At 45.7% G+C, this 20,481-nt stretch overlaps 1 protein-coding gene across 2 annotated transcripts in view; it reads right to left on the bottom strand.

Annotated features, from left to right (window-relative positions):
• CYB5R4 (cytochrome b5 reductase 4) overlaps positions 1-18,541 on the bottom strand; it is an 85,908-nt gene extending 67,367 nt beyond the window's left edge. For both annotated transcript variants that reach the window (XM_075923822.2, XM_075923823.2), the window contains exons 1-3: positions 18,405-18,541; positions 14,924-15,077; positions 2,173-2,273 (exon numbers count right to left, since the gene is read on the bottom strand). In XM_075923822.2, the coding sequence (XP_075779937.1) occupies positions 2,173-2,273; positions 14,924-15,077; positions 18,405-18,479 (330 nt within the window). In that variant the 5' untranslated portion in view covers positions 18,480-18,541. The remainder of the gene's footprint in view (positions 1-2,172; positions 2,274-14,923; positions 15,078-18,404) is intronic.
• Positions 18,542-20,481: the final 1,940 nt, after the last annotated feature.

Here is a 20,481-nt window from a genome sequence, read left to right as displayed (position 1 = left end):
AAGAATAATTCATGCTTTGCAAGTATTTCGATTCAGCAGTTTTTCAAGTTACTCCTGAATTTTTTTGAATAATGATTTACTATGAATGCTTATGTGTCCAGACTCCACTCGTTCAGAGTCCTCCGACCTGTGCTCGTGCCATTTGTCGCCTCTTTGTGAGTGGGGAGAAAGGGGGATGGGGCAGGCCACAGGAACCAGTGCAGAACCCACCATGAGGTGGAAGGGGGAGGAAGAGATGCCCACAAGTTCCCTTCATAATCTCCATTTATATATTCATCCTCTTCTAATTAAACCTGCCTTTCCTCGACCACCAGCATTCAAATTAAATAAATTATGGTTACTATTTTTATTGCAGATATACAGTATTTCAGCAACATTATGGATTAAATAGGCTTTGGCTGGCTAAGCTGGGAACCTAACTACCATTTATAACATTGTTTCCATGAGAAATTGCATTCCGTGTTCCAAACAACTGACTTACAAACTTTTGGAACACAACTCATTCATAAGTTGGGTACTTCCAGTATAGCTATATATTGTGGAATGTATCAAGATAAATTTTCTTTTCAGCATAAAATAACTGGATTATACGAGGGATGCTGCCACATACGCTTCACCCTGGTTAAATTTAGTCCTTCAGTAAGCAGATGTCAATTAAGTTACCTTATAATCAAGTCATATAAAGCTGAACTAGCATGTGACTGTGTGTATATTCCTTTGTGTTTAAAACCCTTTATACAAAACACTTAAACTGCAACAGCTTTTGAGAGATTAAAAATGATATGCAGCATGGAACACTGGGTCAAAGAAGTTATTTCCAAAAGCAAGTAGTTTCTACCACTCCTAATCTTATATAAACTTTGACAGACCCAAACCAACGGGCAACAGTAGTTTGACATAAGGTAAATATATTGACCACTAGGGATGTTAAATTTTGATTAACCAACTAATCGAGTAGTTGATGGAATTTTCATCCACTACTCAATTAGTCGATGGAAGGCAGAGCCGACACGCTCACTATCATGCTGCACTTCTCCCTTAGAAGTGTAAAAGAGCAGTCCACTGCTTCAGTCCCTGCTCCCGCGCCTCTCCCTTTGAAATATACAAGGCCTGCCTGTGGCTCTTGTGTATTTCAAAGAGAAAGGTGCAGCAGTAGAGACCCCTCTGCCTCCCCTGTTCCCCACGGAGACTGTGCTGAGGAGAACTGTCTTTTACTCCCCCTCTCCCCTGCTTCCTTCCTCTCTCTAATAGACTAGTCGAGTGACTACTCATTTATCCAATAAGCTTCTGCTTATCAGATAGCTGACTACTCAACTAGTCGCTTACATCCTGACTAGCCACTGGATGAAGAGTTTTCTGCAGTGCTTTTTTTGCTTAACAACTTTGAACCTGGAGTACCGTCACCTTTTTTCTTAAAAAACCCCACTGGTTTTCTGTTCTCAGAGTGACCAGGGGAGGGGCTGCTGCAGTGCCATCAGGAAGATCCTGGAGACAATTAAGAGCGTGCCAGAAACAAGAGAGAAACAGGCTAATCAGAACAGCCACAGTCCACTAAAGATCTGCTGAGGCTAGTTTAAAACCCAATGATATAGGAGTAATTGCAAATACACAAATTTCTCTTCATCATCATCATCAACCATGGGCTTGACGCTCATTGGTGTACGATGCCTCCCTTGCTATTTCCTTCCATCTTTCCCTGTCCAGTGAGGAGTGGCTCTTGGTGAAATTGAACTGTGTTCACTAGCAGAACACGTAAGTTCATGGACAAAAGAGCATATAAGTACTTAGCTTTCTGATAACAAACCTTCACTAAGAAAGGTCTGCCATTTTAAGCTGATATGGCAGTTGCTATTAAAAAGTAATATGAGACACAGTTTGAAGTGCCCATACATCACTAGGCAAACAATTAAAATCAAATCAGCATGGACTAATAGTCAACAATCTTGGAGCACAACACATCTTGTTGGCTAACAGCTAATACCTTGAGATAGCGAACAACTTAATAAAAAAAAACTTCACCATATGTGTAATACTGTGCATATGCTTAAACAATTTTGTGTATTGGAACCCAAATCTTGAATGTGTTTTTGTAACTGTTTCCCATCCTCCCTCCATACACTATAATTTTCAGAACACTTTTAACAAGGTATCATTCACTTCCAGTATTCTTACCTGATCAAAGAGATCTGTACCATCTGTTCCCGCTGCTTTCATTAGCTCATCCTCACCACCTGGGTGATACTCCATGTATGGAGTGACATTATACACCAGCCCTGGATCAAAAAATGGATGTATAAATTACAGCAAATAATTCTCCAATTAAAAGCGTGCTTTATAAAACTGCTTTCTCCAAATACGTTCAAGTATTTCAATGTTCTTTAGTCATGGGGAAACAGCAGCAATATTGGCTAAAAAATATTAAATATGACTGCACTATACTTTAATGCTCCAGTAAGACAAAAATAAACAAGAACGTTACAAGAAGCAGATTAGAAAAATCTATATCCCTATACGTCACACAACAGCTATTTTATTTTATTTAAAGGAGCAATAATATTAGCCTAAAAATCCAGTCCTGTTTAAGGTTAGTCAACCTTGTAAACAACCCTGGTAAAAACCCTAAGAACCCTGCTACCCCGCTGCCTTCCACGGAGACAGTGCTAGGGGGAAATGGGCTTTTAAACCAGCTCTCCCCAGGACCAGTTCCTGTTCTCCCCGGGGAGGGGAGAGTGACTAGTTGAGGGACTAGTCAACTATCTGATAAGCTTTTGCTTATCGAATAGTCGACTAGTCGCTTACATCCCTAATTAGGTCCTATCAACATTCTAGTCACTCCCTGCTAAGACACCAGAGCTGTTAAAATACAGATCCTCCCAACAAGCATTTTTTCTACTCCTTGTCCTCAAAAACTGAACCACTTTAGCCCAAGTTTAGTTCCAACATTTACACCTGAAGATTACAGCTTGAGAAAGTTTAACTGATCTGAAAATGACCCTTTAGTACAGAAGTGAATTCTTTATTCTGCTACCTCTCCATCAGAAGGGGGACAGGGTGAGGCAGGGAGGAGCCAATATGCCTTGGGAGCCAGTTTTTAAGCTGGCTCTTCATTTGTGCTGGCTCTGCAGAACTGCCTGCCCCCTCCTTTGCTGCCTTCCACAGAGGCAGCAAGGAGAAATGGCCTGGGCTCACTGCTGACAGAGGCTGCACTGTGGGATGCAAACTGCCTCCCCTCGCAGACCAACTCCTGCTTGCCACCCTGCGATGCTGCCTCTGATATAGAGGCAGCTGTACAGGGTGGCAGGAGGTTCCCCAGGAGCACACTTGCTGCAAGCCCTGCGCCCGGGGCCCATTAAATAATCGTGTAACAGCTAAGATTTAGTATTGTTACATGATTATTAAATTAAATTATATCCAATGTCCTTAGTTTTTACTACTAATTTTGGTGGCAATAGGTCAGACGTCTACATACTGTAGATGCTTCTTGCATAAAATAAAGAAAAACAGAATGCTGCCTATGCATAGTCTGATAAAGTTATAAATTCAATAAAAAAGCTTAAGACAACTGATACGTATGGATGAAAAAGGAAAATGCTGCAAATACACCTTGACATTTCCTAGTTTGTAAGATTATTCTTCTGCTGAATTTGCTAACTACACCATCTTGTGTGCAGAAGTGATTACTGCATACGAGGAGACTATTTTGTTAGTGAAAACCCAGATTATTAGGGCACCATTATTATGAGCTAAATGCTACTGCTACATGCATTATGACAACCTCCAGTTTGACTACCCTCATTCAATCTCTTATCTGTCTTCTACCAGACTCTGCAAATGCATGTCCAACTTGCATCTCAATCTATATCAGTCATAATGATAGAAATGTAGCCGTGTTAGTCTAGGGTAGTTGAAGCAAAATGCAGGACAATGTAGCACTTTAAAGACTAACAAGATGGTTTATTAGATGATGAGCTTTCGTGGGCCAGACCCACTTCCTCAGATCAAATAGTGGAAGAAAGTAGTCACAACCATATATACCAAAGGATACAATTAAAAAAATGAACAAATATGAAAAGGACAAATCGCATTGCAGAACAGAAGAGGGATGCGGGGGGGTGGGAAGGGGGAGGAAGGAAGGTAAGTGTCTGTGAATTGCTGATATTAAAGGTAGGGAGAGTGGGATGTTTGTGAGTTAATGGTATTACAGGTGATAATTGGGGAAACTGTCTTGGTAATGGGTGAGAAAGTTCAAAGTCTTGTTAAGTCCTTGTTGGCAAGTGTTCTGTGGTCATTATGAATAAGGCCGACTATAACCAGGAGGCAACCAGACAACTCTCGAACACCACATTTTACAAACCTCTCCCCTCTGACCCCACCTTGGACTACCAAAAGAAACTACACTGTCTCCTTAAAAGCCTCCCCACAGCTACTCGGGAACAAATCCTCACAGAATCACCTTCTGACCCCCGACCAGGATTGTTCTATCTACTTCCCAAGATCCATAAACCTGGGCACCCCGGACGTCCCATCATCTCTGGTATTGGCACGCTCACTACTGGTCTATCCAGCTATGTAGACACTCTTCTCAAACCCTTCGTAACCAATACCCCCAGCTATATCCGAGACACTACTGACTTCCTAAGGAAACTACAAAACATCGATAACCTCCCCAATAATACCATCCTTGCCACCATGGATGTAGAAGCTCTATATACCAACATCCCACATGAAGACGGATTACAAGCAATTAGAAACACTATCCCAGAGGACACTACTGCCAACCTGATAGCAGACCTATGTAACTCTGTTCTCACCCACAATTATTTCCAGTTTGAGAACAACTTATACCTCCAGATCAGCGGCACAGCCATGGGTACACGCATGGCCCCACAGTATGCTAACATCTTTATGGCTGACCTAGAACAACGTTTCCTCAACTCCCGTCCCCTTTCACCCCTCCTCTACCTACGGTACATCGATGACATCTTTATGATCTGGACACATGGCCAAGAAACACTGGAGATATTCCACAGAGATTTCAACAACCTACACCCCACCATCAACCTCAGCCTGGACCATTCTAAACGAGAGATCCACTTCCTGGACACCACCGTACAAATCAACAATGGAAAATTAGACACCACTCTCTACAGAAAACCCACCGACTCATACAGTTACCTACATGCATCCAGCTCCCATCCAGAACACACCACACGATCCATCGTCTATAGCCAAGCCCTTCGATACAACCGCATCTGCTCTAACCCCACTGACAGAGACCAGAAGCTTCAGGATCTCTACCAAGCATTTATAAATCTCAACTACCCACCCAGAGAAATAAAAAAGCAAATTGAAAGAGCCAGACGAATACCTAGAAACCATCTACTTCAAGACAGACCCAAGAAAACCAACAATAGAACACCACTTGTCATCACCTACAACCCCCAACTTAAACCTGTCCAACACATTATCAATAAACTACAGCCTATATTGGAACAGGATACCATACTCAAAGAGGCTCTGGGAGACAGACCCATAGTCTCCTATAGACAACCACCTAACCTCAAGATGATTCTTACCAACCACCACAGGACATACCACACTAATACCAACCCTGGTACCTTCCCTTGCAACAAACCCCGTTGCCAGCTTTGTCCACATATTCATTCTGCTGATACCATTATTGGACCTAACCAAGTGAGTTATAAGATCAAGAACACATATTCCTGCGCATCCAGAAATATAATCTATGCTATCATGTGCCGAAAGTGTCCGTCTGCTATGTACATTGGACAAACATCTCAGACACTTCGCCAAAGGATTAATGCCCACAAAACAGATATCAGACAAGATCACAAAGAGAAAACAGTTTCTTGCCACTTTAACCAGAAAGGACACTCTCTAAATGACTTAGCCACCTGCATTCTGCTACAAAGACCTTTTACATCTGCACTTGAAAGGGAATCCTCTGAACTGTCATTCATGTTAAAATTCGACACTTGCCAACAAGGACTTAACAAGACTTTGAACTTTCTCACCCATTACCAAGACAGTTTCCCCAATTATCACCTGTAATACCATTAACTCACAAACATCCCACTCTCCCTACCTTTAATATCAGCAATTCACAGACACTTACCTTCCTTCCTCCCCCTTCCCACCTCCCCGCATCCCCCTTCTGTTCTGCAATGCGATTTGTCCTTTTCATATTTGTTCATTTTTTTAATTGTATCCTTTGGTATATATGGTTGTGACTACTTTCTTCCACTATTTGATCTGAGGAAGTGGGTCTGGCCCACGAAAGCTCATCATCTAATAAACCATCTTGTTAGTCTTTAAAGTGCTACATTGTCCTGCATTTTATATCAGTCATGTCTGCCTTTCTTCACAATCCATCTGCTCTGACTATTCCAGTACTGTCATAACCAAGTTTCTCAACTTCCCTCCCCCACTGATACCTTGCCCTGATCCCCAACACACACTCCTTCCCCAAATCTATTTAGCATTCTTCTTCTTCAGTATCAAGTCTGTGCTTTTTCTGCCCTCTCAAAGCCCTTCACATTTTGCCATAGCCTCCATCTGTAATCATATCTTCATCCCACTCCCTCTGCTCTTTCCAGGCCTCCATTTTGGTGTCCTATCAAAATATTCTTCATTCTATTTTCTGCCATCACTTATGTTTGGTATGGTCCCTTCTTATGCACATAAGTCTAATCCAAGGCCTACAGAATGAAAGCAAAAGATTCCCATTGACTTCAATGGGCTTTGATTAGGCCCCAAATGACCAAGCATGAAAAACTCAAAATAACTGTAGGAGACATACAGTGTTAGTACAGGTTGCACCTCCCTAATCCGGGATTCTACCGGACCACGGGTGTTGCTGGATGGGGAGAGGGAAGGGCTTCTGACTCTTGGAAGGCCAAGGGCTCCCAGCTTCAGCCCTACAGCTCCATTCCCAGGTTCAGCACCAATGCTCAGGGTTTGAGTTATGGAAGATGGGATGCTGATTTCAGTCCCAGCACTCACACTTTCCTCCCACCTCCCACCGTGGCTAATGCACTGAGCCTTAGTTTATCTCCCCAGCTGAAACCAGGAGCGGCAACAAAGAAGTCTGAAAAATTAAGAGAAATGCTTTATTTTTTTTAAAAAAACCTTTTGAGCATAAAGAATAGGTGGAATTGAAGGAGGCAATTATGGTTAAGGCGAATAAAGAAGCAGTGTAATCGAGTTCTGTAAAAATGAGAACTCGAAAGGATATTTTGGAGAGGCAAAGCCAGAATGTAGAGAAACGCTCAGAGTAGCTGGAAAGAAAGATTTTGCAGTTGTGCTTTGGACTGACTACAGGAAGATGAAGCAAAATGCAGGACAATGTAGCACTTTAAAGACTAACAAGATGGTTTATTAGATGATGAGCTTTCGTGGGCCAGACCCACTTCCTCAGATCAAATAGTGGAAGAAAGTAGTCACAACCATATATACCAAAGGATACAATTAAAAAAATGAACACATATGAAAAGGACAAATCACATTTCAGAACAGGAGGGGGATGCTTCCAGCTCCCATCCAGAATACACCACACGATCCATCGTCTATAGCCAAGCCCTTCGATACAACCGCATCTGCTCTAATCCCACTGACAGAGACCAGAAGCTTCAGGATCTCTACCAAGCATTTATAAATCTCAACTGCCCACCCAGAGAAATAAAAAAGCAAATTGAAAGAGCCAGACGAATACCTAGAAACCATCTACTTCAAGACAGACCCAAGAAAACCAACAATAGAACACCACTTGTCATCACCTACCACCCCCAACTTAAACCTGTCCAACACATTATCAATAAACTACAGCCTATACTGGAACAGGATACCATACTCCAAGAGGCTCTGGGAGACAGACCCATAGTCTCCTATAGACAACCACCTAACCTCAAGATGATTCTTACCAACAACCACAGGACATACCACACTAATACCAACCCTGGTACCTTCCCTTGCAACAAACCCCGTTGCCAGCTTTGCCCACATATTCATTCTGCTGATACCATTATTGGACCTAACCAAGTGAGTTATAAGATCAAGAACACATATTCCTGCGCATCCAGAAATATAATTTATGCTATTATGTGCCGAAAGTGTCCGTCTGCTATGTACATTGGACAAACATCTCAGACACTTCGCCAAAGGATTAATGCCCACAAAACAGATATCAGACAAGATCACAAAGGAAAAACAATTTCTTGCCATTTTAACCAGAAAGGGCACTCTCTCAATGACTTAACCACCTGCATTCTGCTACAAAGACCTTTTACATCTGCACTTGAAAGGGAATCCTCTGAACTGTCATTCATATTAAAATTCGACACTCTCCGGGAAGGAATGAATAAATACTCAAACTATCTTACCCATTACCAAGATAGCTTCCCCAATTATCACTTCTAATACCATTAGCTCACAGACATCCCACTCTCCCTACCTCTAATATCATCAATTCACAGACACTTACCTTCCTTCCTCCCCCCTCCCCCGCATCCCCCTCCTGTTCTGAAATGTGATTTGTCCTTTTCATATGTGTTCATTTTTTTTAATTGTATCCTTTGGTATATATGGTTGTGACTATTTTCTTCCACTATTTGATCTGAGGAAGTGGGTCTAACCCACGAAAGCTCATCATCTAATAAACCATCTTGTTAGTCTTTAAAGTGCTACATTGTCCTGCATTTTGCTTCAGCTACCCCAGACTAACACGGCTACATTTCTATCACTATTCTACAGGAAGATGATACTCTTTCTGGAAGAAGAATGAGATGCAAGAGATACCATAGTAATCAAGTTTCCTTTTAACTAGTCTACCACTGTGCTTTTGCAAGTACGTCCTAGATCAAGTTGTGAGGTTATTGAATTCTCACATGAACATACAAAACATTGTTGCAACCACTGTTACATGTTTGCACCAAATCTTGTACAAAATGGGCTAAGTGGGGTGTCTATTGAAAGATGCTGTAGAAGTGATGAGCGAGAATAAAAATATGGAGGAACCTCTAGGGCCCTTTTTATAACCTTTCCCATGTTGGCGGAATTCTATTGTTCTCACTGTGTGAAAGTAACTCCCAAAATGGAGTTTGTCACATGAGCAAGCCACCTGTTCATACATGACTCAGTCCTTTTTTTGGCAGCAGCCATTGCTTACATGCTCGTCTGTAGTAGGGATGTATGCGAGTAGTCAACTAAGCGATAAGCCTGGGATTATTGATTAAGTCAACTACTCGCATTTCCCTGCCCCTCGGTTGCTGCCTTTGTATCAATCTCCATGGTGCCACCTACCTCCCACCCCCGCGCTGCTGTCTCTACCAGAAGCAGCAGCATGGGAGTAGAGGAAGCAGCGCGGGAAGGTGCCAGGGGAAGCTGCCACAAAGTAGCCTCTACCTGCGGCAGGTCTGGGCCAACCACAGACAGAGGCTGCTCCAGCAGAATCCCTGTGCCATGGCGTCCCGGACCAGCCACAGACAGAGGCTGCTCCAGCAGCAGCCCCCTACCCTTCATGGCTGGGGTGGTTGCAGGCAGAGGCTATTCTGGCCCCGGCAGGCAACCCTGCTCATTTCCAGCTTGCGCCGTGTCCAGGACGTATCCCTGGTGCAGCTCTGCAGTTTAAATGTACCAAAAGAGGTTTGGCCTGGTTCTTAGTACACTTAAACTGCAGAGCCACACTGTGGCCAGAACTGAGCCAGGCTGCTTTCCCCTGTCGACTAATCAAGTAGTCAATAAAAATTTTATCAACTACTTGATTAGTAAATTAACCGTATTTTTACACCCTTCAAAACAAAGTTTGTCAAATGTGGATTGGAACCACTTGAGGTGCATTGTCAGGAAAGTGCTGATAATGACTTGACTAGCAACCTTTTACAATATGTGGGCAAAGCCTGTTGATAATATACCAGAAGCAAACATCTGAAATACAAGTATAGAGCCAATTCTCATAACTTCAAATGCAAAAATGACACACGCATAAAAATAGCATAAAGAGAATCAGCAAATCCTAAGCTTTCGATAGACACCTCACTTGGCCCACTTTGTACAATATTTGGTGCAAACATATAACAGTGATTGCAACATTTTGCATGCTCACATTAGAATTCAATAACATCACACAAGTGCGTGGCAGTAAATGTTGTATTTTGTTCCAAACCAACTTCTGAATGGCATGTTCTCCATTCAGTGTACATCAAAACCACTATTTAAAAGAGTCAACTAATTTGCTATTGTGACATGGCACTTTCCCCCCCTTTTCTCAAGGAATTAGTACTTTACCTCAGGACAATTCCAATCTCTTCTAGTCCAGAAAGTAAGGGGCCATTATTATAAAGACACTGCTGTCCCACCTTAAACAGACAAGTTTATGAAGACTGAGGTCTATAAAGTATTACTTACCTGGTCTGCAAAATTATCCAATGCCACTGCGGGAGGGAGTGTTAAGAAGAGAAATACAAACTTACATGCTCAATATGCTATTCTCAACTAATTTCTCAACTAATATAAACTTAAAAAACAACAAATAGTCTGGTAGCACTTTAAAGACTAACAAAACACTTCTGAAGATGAAAGCTCATGATACCATCTACATGTTTTGTTAGTCTGTACAGGATAAACTTAAAAAAAAAATAGTCTGATAGCACTTTGAAGACTAACAAAACATGTAGATGGTATCATGAGCTTTTGTCTTCAGAAGTGTTTTGTTAGCCTTTAAAGTGCTACCAGACTATTTGTTGTTTACGTTTATCCTGTACAGACTAACTCGGCTACCCCCTGAAGCTTTTCAACTAATATAAATATGACAGGACTAAAATACTCAGGTGTGAGTGTTCTAGACTAGGGAAGTGAGTGTAAAATACAAAACACCCATCAAGTGAGGTATGTCAAAACAGTTCCAAACACTCCAACATGCAAGGGATCAGCTGACCTCAGAAGGAACATGGTTCCACTTCTCCCTGCAACCATATGCTAAATCTCACTAAAAAATTATAGCAAGGAAATATCTGACCATATTCCGTCAAGAGCGTGAAAGGCTTTATATTAGGGATAATGGCTATCCGGTTAACTGATAAACTCCTGACAGGCTGGCTCAGTCCCAGCCAGCCCGTCTGACTTTTAAATGAAGAGCACTAAGAGGAGCCGCCAGCCACCTCGCGCTGTGGCTTCTGCTAGAGAGGCAGCAGTGAGAGGCAGCAGGCGGAAGCCAATCCATGAGGGGAGCCAGTGTAAAAACAGGCTTCCACCTGCTGCCCCACGGTGGTGCTCTGGCCCAAGCTCCCTGAAGAGATAGGCTGTGCCATCATCCCAGGGAGCAAATTCTGTCTGCGGCAAGCCCAGCATCCCATGAAGCAGTCTCTGTCTGCAGGGAGTTCAGGACCCTCGCAGATGGGGGATGCTGCCGCCCAGCACTGCTTCCTCTGCTACAGCCTGTTTCTAAACCAGCTCCCCCTACCACCCATGATATTGCCTCTGCTACAGAGGCAGCAGTGTGAGGTGGCAGGGGGCTTCCTGGGAATGGGAGCACATTGGCTGCCAGCCCTGCCCCCTGAGGGAGCACTAAGTAACCACGATTATTAATATAACTGATTTCCAACACCCCTACTTTATATTTTCACTAGAAGATTTATCCAGCATTGCCTGGGTCCTTAACACAATTTTTGTTTTTTGCAAAATAAAATGGATCATTGCTCTGGAGTGGGGATGGGGATGAAGAGCTCAGTATGCAGGCTACACCGGGGGAGAGAGAGGACTATCCTAGTCATCTCCCACCACAGTAGCTTGGGGCCAGGTGAGAAGCACCTTGCTATAGTTACTGCTGCTCCAGCAGGCTCACCTGAGGAGGAGGGGGGGGGGGAGAGATATCCCCCAGCTGGGATAAGTCTAGGTTAGGCTGAATGGGGCCACATAAGGACAACCTGTCCCAGAGTAGCAGCAGTTGTGAGGCAGCTCTGGTTTTGGGTGCCACGGATGGGGGAGGAGGCGGAAGGCAACCCTTCCTCTGGCCCCAGCATGGAGCAGCAGGGTACCATAGGGGGACAGGTGAGGCGCTCCCTCTTCAAACCCCAGCACAGAGCTGCCATGGCCAGGAGGGTGAGGCACTCCGTCCTACGGCCCCTGCACAGAGCTGCCACAGCTGGAGGGTAGGCACAGCCCCCGCTGGCCCAGCACAGAGCTGCTGTGGTAGCTCTATGCTGGGGCCAGCAGGCAGAGATGGCTCTCTGCATACCTGCCCTAAGCCCATGCACTCCCATAACCTGCACTAAGCCCTTTGTCAACATTTGCTCAGTTATGTGAGTTTTGAAGACTACTTGATTGTCTCTTTTCTTTTTGGTTTTATGAGAAGTAAACCACTACCCTTCAAATGGGCACAGCGGGGGGGGGGGGGGGGGGGGGAAAGAAGTGTATATTTCCTGCCTGGGGCAGATTCAGGTTCTTCTGTGCTCCACAGCGAGAGTGAGGAATACAGCAAACTGTGCACTTTCCCCTCTCTCCCTAATGAAGCGAAACAGCCAGCAATGTCCCCGTATGAATCAGAGGAGGGGAGTCACTTCAGCTCCCCCTCCCTAAAGGATGCCTGGGGGGGATGGGAGTCTCAGAGTTGGAGCTGTCCCAGGTGGTGGGGGTGCACCCCCAGCCAGTTTAGACAACAGAATTTTATCATGCAATAATGTCTTGTGTAATGTAGCTTAATGACAGAATAAACAGAGGTAGCGTAATAGTTAATGTGAAAATAAATGCTAAGCAAACTAACTTTGTAAGCTCCCCCCCTTGGTTAGCGGAGAGGAACAGACTTTTAGATACAGATACATCAGGCAGACTGCTCATGTCTGTATCTGATGTCAAGGCAGAAAGAGATCAGAAGGATCCTTGTGATTCAGCATGATCACACTGTGGCTCTTAGGAATAATTAAAATACAGGTTGTGTTACAAAGAAAATATGATAAAATATTAAAAGTTTGTACTAACAGAAGTAGAATTAGGTTGTATGCCTTAGGCAATTATACCTCTTGCCTATGTGAAATAATTATGTATTTCTGTAGGGGAGTGAATGAATGAGGACTATGAGACGACGTCTACATTGCGCTCTCTTGTGCGAGAAAATATGCAAATGAGGTGCCGCTTTTGCACAAGAGCTGTTCTGTCGCTTATATTCATCACCGTGCCTAATTTGCATATCTTCTTGCACAAGAAAGTGCAATGTAGACATAGCATGAGTGTTTAAAGAGAGATAAAGACTTGAACGCTACCTCAGCATCCAGATGGCCAAAGGAAGGGCTGGACTCAGAGGTTCCAAGACACTATCAAACAGGCCATTGGTAAAAGGAGACTGGTGCAGGACTGACAGATAGTTCTTGAAGTTAAGAGCAAGAACTCCTTAACCAAGACAGATAAAGCAGCCTTAAATCAATACCAGGAAAGATGCAGCAACATCCTGATATCAGATGGCAATGAAAAACAACTTCCAGATAAACAGATGTTACATGAACTGATGGTGACTGATTAAGAACTGACAGAGCAAAATGTATAGACGTGAATGAACAAGAGTCCGATAAAGGATGGGGTGTCTTGCATGAAACTTGGGTCTTGTCAAGCTTGGAGCATCAGCCTGGACCGAAAGAAGACCTACTCCTCTTCCCCTTGCAATTAACACTCCCGGTCAGTGAGTTAATGTGACCAAAAGACTGGTAACTATAAACAACCAGACAGGATGCGTGTGTGAGTATGTTTAAATACGTGGGTATAATAGACTATGTGCATATCCCAGAATGATGTTACATTACCAATGAATGTGGTGTTTTACCTTATCACCCTGAAAAAGATCCAGGGTAATTCTTTCAAGTGTAACACCAGTCCCTTTCACCTGCCTGGTGATTCTGTCTCTCTTCTGTATGTTTCTTAAAAAAAACACCAAAACAATCCCATTCCAGGCACATCCCATTTTCCTGGCACAACCAAATCCTGACCTTGCTTTAGGTTATGATAAGAGGAAGCTGTATACCAAATTTACCATTTAGAAGGAGTTCTTGAATAGACAGAAACACTCTCAAATATATAAGTAGTTGTGCACAAAGCATTCTAATACTACTGTTCAAGGTAGTACTACTGTATTCGAGTACATGGATAACCGATGAGCTTGGGCTCATCAGTTAACCCTCTCCATTACACACAGTCCTACCCCCGCTGCCTCTGTATCAGTGGGAGCCGGTGCACATGGGGAGCCAGCTCTCACATAAACGCTTCCCCCACAGCTGCCACCCACAGAGGAGGCTCCCAGTGCATACTGGCTTCCACGGAGTCACCAGCTTCCCCCACATACACCCACTGCTGCATTCCAGAGGCAGCAGCATGGGCTGACAGGTGGGAAAAGGGAGCCAGTATTGCACAGGGAGCTCAAGCCACTTTCTCCCCCCACCCCTACTGCTGCCTCCCACAGAGGCAGCAGCAAAATGGGTGGGGAGAAGCTTAAAACACTGGCTTGTGTGGAGCTGCCTCTTTGCTTTCCTCCCTGCAGCCTCTTAAAAGCCACCCACTCCTCCCTGCATGTAAACATGTATCCACTAAAAGTTTTTAGAGGGTACACGTTTACAAAAATAAACACATTTTAACATCCCTAGTTCAAGCTTCACATCTCTTCTGACCTTAGCTGTGCAACAGCCATCAGCTCTGTAAGAAGCAATTTACATGGTTCAAAATTTCAAAGTCACAATTGAGAACACGGGAATTTACCAACAGTGCAGTTCTCATTTTGGAGGCCCCTTTTTAATGTCATCTGTTGCAGAAAAATCTAATGGAATTGGGAGTTGGTGGGCAAAGAGAGAATGAAGTAAATGGGTATCCTTGTAATTTGTGCACGAACAAGCACAAATTATGCATGTGCATTTTTGTGTGAATAACCCACCTCTTATACATATCCAGCAATCATCTTTTTTATTGTGTTTTGCAAGCTCCTCTTCACTCACTTCAATTAATCTTCCTTTCAATCCCGTTAAATCTTTTCCACTTTTAGTTAGTCGAATCCAGTCCATAAGACTTCTGCCTGGTTTTAAAGGAACCTAAAAAGTAAAATGTATGCTAACATTTTCAAATGTTAAAGGAAAAGTGAGACAACGTGGGTAAGGTAATACCTTTTATTGGAAAAGTGCACATCCAAAGGACTACCGTGTTTGTTTTTGCAAGAAGTATGTGCAGTGGCACAAGAACACTTAATAGTGGGGATGCTGAAAGCCAGCCTCTTACCCCAGTCTGCTCTCCCATTCCAAGCTGTGGGGACAGGCCCAGAGCCAGAAACAGAGGCCCAAAATCAGCAGCCAAGAGGGCAGCAGCATAGGGATCTTGGGCACCGGGCTGGTGACGCAGGAATGCAGTCCCAGCTAAAGCCTATTGGTACTGGAGCAGCCCTCACACCAAGTTCTCACACCTACGAGGATATGGATAAAGCAAACGTAATCCTGTTTGTTTTCTCTGCTGCCATAAGAAACCCATGGATCAAAGCAAGAATACTTGGGACAGCTACCTGCTCACTCTAGGCAAGTGGCATTCTCCACTCTCCATGCCCTTTCAATCTTTACCCATCTAATAACATAAGTATCTACTGGTGGATATTTCTCCAACATTTTATAGCAAGTACATGGAGAAACACAACATGCAAATTTGGATTTAATAAAGAAAACTAACAAATATGGGTTATGGTTAACACCAGAATTGCCAGATTTACAATCTTTATAGTCCTCTATTGGATCTCTGACAGTTTCCAACCCGAGATGGTTCAAAGGATTGCATAAGTACCTTGAAATGGGCAATTATAAAATAGTAATCACACATGCCCTCCTTACCTTAGGCCGTGACATATAAAGAGCTAGGGATGTAATAGTGTATAAGCAAAAGGTAATAGTCTATCGCATTAACCTATAGGGATGTAAGCAATTAGTCAACTACACGATAAACAGAAGCTTATCGACAGTCAAGTAATCACTCAATTAGTTTTATTTATTTATTTGTTTAAAATATTTTAGCCTGCCTCTCTATTTGAAATATTCAAGGTGGTTTACAACAAATTTTAAAACACAATATAAATATATATACAAATTTAAAATACAAGACCCCAGAAGGACATAAAACCTCTAAAAGCATCTCAAGAGAAGGAACACACACATACTCAAACACCAATAAAAGCACAAGTAAACAGGGTGGCTTTAGCCTGATGCCAAAACAAAGCTGATGTTGGCGCCACGCAAATATCCTGAGGAAGAGAAATCCACAGCCTGGGAGCAAAAGCAGAGAAGGCCATGCTCCGCGTAGATGTTAATCTTATCTCCATAAGTGGGGGAACATTGTGCAGAACCTCCCTAGCTGACCTCAATCCCCGGGAAAGTTCATATGGGAGAAGACTGTCCTTCAGATACCCCAGACTCAACCCGTTTAGGGCTTTATAGGTCATAACCAAGACCTTAAATTGTGCCCGGAAACATACTGGAAGCTAGTGCAGCTGCCGGAGCACTGTCATAACATGACCCGTATAACAAGTATTAGATAAAATTCACGCAGCCACATTCTGGGCCAGCTGAAGTTTCCAAAGGCTTTTTAGAGGCAGTCCCATATTAAGCACATTACAGTAATCCAGTCAGGATGTTGCTTCCTCCACACCTTGATGCCTATCAGAGAAAGGGAGCAAAGGGGGGAGGAGGGAAGAGCATGAGCCGGTGCTGGGGGGAGCTGTCTTAAAAGCCAGTCCCCCCTCAACACTGTCTCCGCAGGGGAGACAGAGGCATCCCTACTGCTACGCCTCTCTTTGAAATGTACAAGATCCCTGCAGGCCTCTCCCTCTGAAATGTACAAGTGCTGCTGCAGCTCTTGTACATTTCAAAGAGAGAGGCACACTGTGGCCCCAATGCTGCATGTTTCCCTCTGAAATGTACAAGAGTCACCAGCGGTTTGTGTACATTTCAAAGGGAGAGGTGCAGGAGCAGGGACCTAAGCAGTCCCCCTGCTCCTCTTCCTTTGAAATGTACAAGAGGCGCAGGCCACTCTTGTCTATTTCAAAGGGAGTGGCACAGCAGGATAGCGAGCGCCCCCTTATCAACTCATCAAGTAGTCAATGGAAACTGCATCAAGTACTCAATTAGTTGATTAATTGAAATTTAATGTCCCTAATAGACTCACAATCCTCCTCCCCCACCAATTTTTTTAGCAGGCTGGCCAATAGAGCAGTGCAGTTCTAGCTCGCACCGGATCCAAGAGCTCAGCCCCTTTCCCCAGACATGGGCTGCTGCCACCCTACAATGCCACCTCTGTATCAGAGGCATCAGCATGGGGCAGCAAGCAGCCAGTCTGTGGCGGAGAAGTGGGGGTGGAAGAGAGCTGGGTTTTAGACTGGCTCCCCTCATGAACCAGCTCCCACCTGGCACCCCACACTGCCCCTGATAGAGGCAGCAGCACGGAATGGCAGGGGGCTCATTGGGAGTGATGCTGGAGCCCCCAGAGACTATAAGGGATTATGGAGGGGGTCACGGTATCACAAAGCTTGAGAACCCCTCAAGTAACCAATAAGAATTGATGCGGGGTACAGATCACAGCTGGAGGATTCTCTGCATCTTGGTCTTCAAAGTATTTGAAGGCTTCAATATCTGAGATATAGGTGAGAGGATTATTCTAGGAGGGGTGGGTGAGATTCTGTGGCCTGCACTGTGCAGGGGGTCAGACTAGATGATCATAATGGTCCCTTCTGACCTTAAAGTCTATAAGTCTATGAGTCTATGAGGTTAATCAACTATTGAATGATCCCCTCTTTAACCCTCCTATAAAGAGGAACACACTTTAACCTTATACCATTATTAAAAATGCAACAATGTACTTGTGGACTGTCTTTATTATATATAAAACGCCAACCCTGCTCTACTCATGCAGCTGGTGCCTGGTGGCAATGAGTCCGATAGACCAACTGTCCAGCCTTTCATGAAGCAGAGGTTTTCACTGATCATGCGCCCATCACTCCCGCTTTCCTTCGGGCACTTCTGGAGCTCTTCTCGCCCGCCCCGGCCAGTAACGTTGCGCTACAGCACGGAAAGGACCCCGCGGGCTTTCCTCACCACACGCCAGTGAGCCGTGTGGCCAGGCGAGACGGGCCCGAGCCCCCGAGCGAGGCTGCGGGTGAAAATGCAGCCGGTTCCAACGCGAGACAGGGCGGCAGCCCGGGTTAGCAGCGCCGCCTGCCCACAGCTCCGGCGCCGCGTGGCTACTCCCTGCGGCCCCCCCGCCCGCAGACATGGCCTGAGCGGGCACTGCCCCGGCTCCGCACAACGCACCCGACCGCGCAAGCTCGGCGGACGGCAGCTCCTAGGCACAAGCGCCGCCCCCCGGCCCCCCGGCCCCCCGGCCCGTACCTTGCTGCGCCCTCCCGCGCCTGCCCGCTGCTGGGAGCCGGGCGCGGGGAAGGCCTGCGCAGGGACGTTCAGCATCCTGCCCGGCTCCGCGGCAGCCAGGCGCTCTCACCCCTGTGCCGCTTCCGGGCTCAGCCTGCCCGCGAGGGGATTGCGCAGGCGCAGGGGGCGGGGCCTGGGAAACGCCAATGCAGCGCGCCGCCCTCAGGTAGGGCTGGAATCGCGCGACACAAACCCCGCCGGCCACACGGAGGGGGCGGGACTGAGCCGCCCCGCGAGATTCCCCCCCCCCCCCTGTGCTGCGTCCCCTGAGCGCTGCGTCACGCGCCCCCCTCCGACGTTCGCCCTCCCCGGCCGCCTGGGGCGCAACTCGCAGGTTCTAGTGGCCGTTGCTGATGCGCTGGGGCTGGACCCACCCAACCGCCCCTTATGCCTGGGCTGGACGCGCCGTGTCCCCCACGCCGGGAGCGGCAGCAGGGTTGCTGTGTGGCTAATCACACAAACCCAGCTCCCCCCCCCCCCCGCGGGATTGGGCGGGGGGTTGTGGTGCGGGCGCTGGGCTACAGCCGGGTGGGGGGGGGGGGAGCCGTGCGCGAGGCACGGGCGGCAGCTGAGGGTGCTTCCTCCAGCAGTCACAGGTGGCACCGCACGCGCTTTGGCTGTGCTGCCTGCCTCGCCCTGGCTGAGCGGCTGTGGCGGGGAGGAGCCAGGGAGGTCCAGCTCTGCCCTTCCTGAGCCTAGGGTGCTGCACTGCAGCTCCTGTTGGCTGCAGTTCCCAGCCAATGGTAGCTGCCAAATCAGTGCTTGGCACAGAGGCAGCAGACACAGACCCTTTGCTGATGCCAGGGGCTGTAAGGAAATGCCGGCCCCTTTCAGGAGTAGTGCAGGGCCCAAGAGAGAAAGCCTGCCTCACCCGGACACTTCTAGTGGCCTAAAATCTTCCAGCTTGACTTCAGTAACTTCTTGGAGAGAGCCCCTGATTGCAGAAGACTCGCAGCGAAACAGAGGGTTAACAACCCAAATACTTGGACTTGCTGCACCTTCCTTCACGTTACCTTTTTCGGTTACCTGTTTTGCCAGGATATCACGGACTCAGCCACAATTCTTAAAAAATAGACCTCAGAATCATTGCAGGCTAAATGTGGCCAATACTTCAGTTGGACATCATAGTGCTTCTCACCTGTCAGTGGAATGGACTATGGACATGGTCTCCAAAGTGTATTTTGGGGTTTCATGTATTACTGTTACCTGCACAAAATTCTCTGTCATTTACACACTTAAGGGACATGCACTCTCACCTATTCTTAGAACTTATGGGGAACGTATGGGACTTTTACAGGCGGGAGGTAGGGAGAACTCAGTGGTTTGAGCATTGTTCTAAACCTGTGGTTGTGAGGTCAGTCCTTGAAAGGGCCATTTAGGGATCAGGGGCAAATCTGTCAGGATGGTACTTGGTCCTTCCACGAGGACAGGACTGGACTTGATGAAGGTCCCTTCCAGTTCTATGAGATATGTATATCTCCATGTAGCCTTCTTAATATAGGCACCCAGCTTCACCCATTCCTAGAGCTCAAGCAAAACTTTTTCAATAGGCATCTACCCTCATCCTTATGCAGGCTCAGGTGTAGCCTTACACTCTACGGCTGTGTCTACATTGGTGCGATCTTGCGCAAAAGCAGCCACTTTTGTGCCAAAACTTGCGGTCTGTCTACACTGGCCACGAGTTCTTGCGCAAGAACACTGATGTTCTAATGTATGAAATTGGTGCTTCTTGAGCAAGAACTATGAAGCTCCCACCCAGGAATAAGCCCTCTTGTGCACCTATTCTTGCGCAAGAGGCCAGTGTAGACAGGCAACACGAATTTCTGGGGCAAGAAAGCCCTATGGTTAAAATGGCCATTAGAGCTTTCTTGCGCAAGAGAGCATCTACACTGGCACAGATGCTCTTGTGCAAAAGCACATCTCTTGCACAAAGGCATATGCCAGTGTACACGCTCTCTTCTGGAAGAGTTTTTGCACAAGAACTCTTCCGCAAAAGAGTTCTTGTGCAAGATCATGCCAGTGTAGACGTAGACGTAGA

The sequence above is a fragment of the Pelodiscus sinensis genome, chromosome 3, assembly GCF_052426305.1.
Source record: "Pelodiscus sinensis isolate ZL-2025 chromosome 3, ASM5242630v1, whole genome shotgun sequence".
In the NCBI taxonomy this organism is placed as follows: domain Eukaryota; kingdom Metazoa; phylum Chordata; order Testudines; family Trionychidae; genus Pelodiscus; species Pelodiscus sinensis.
The sequence above is the reverse complement of the archived record's forward strand: the minus strand, read 5'-3'. Positions and strand labels throughout refer to the sequence as shown.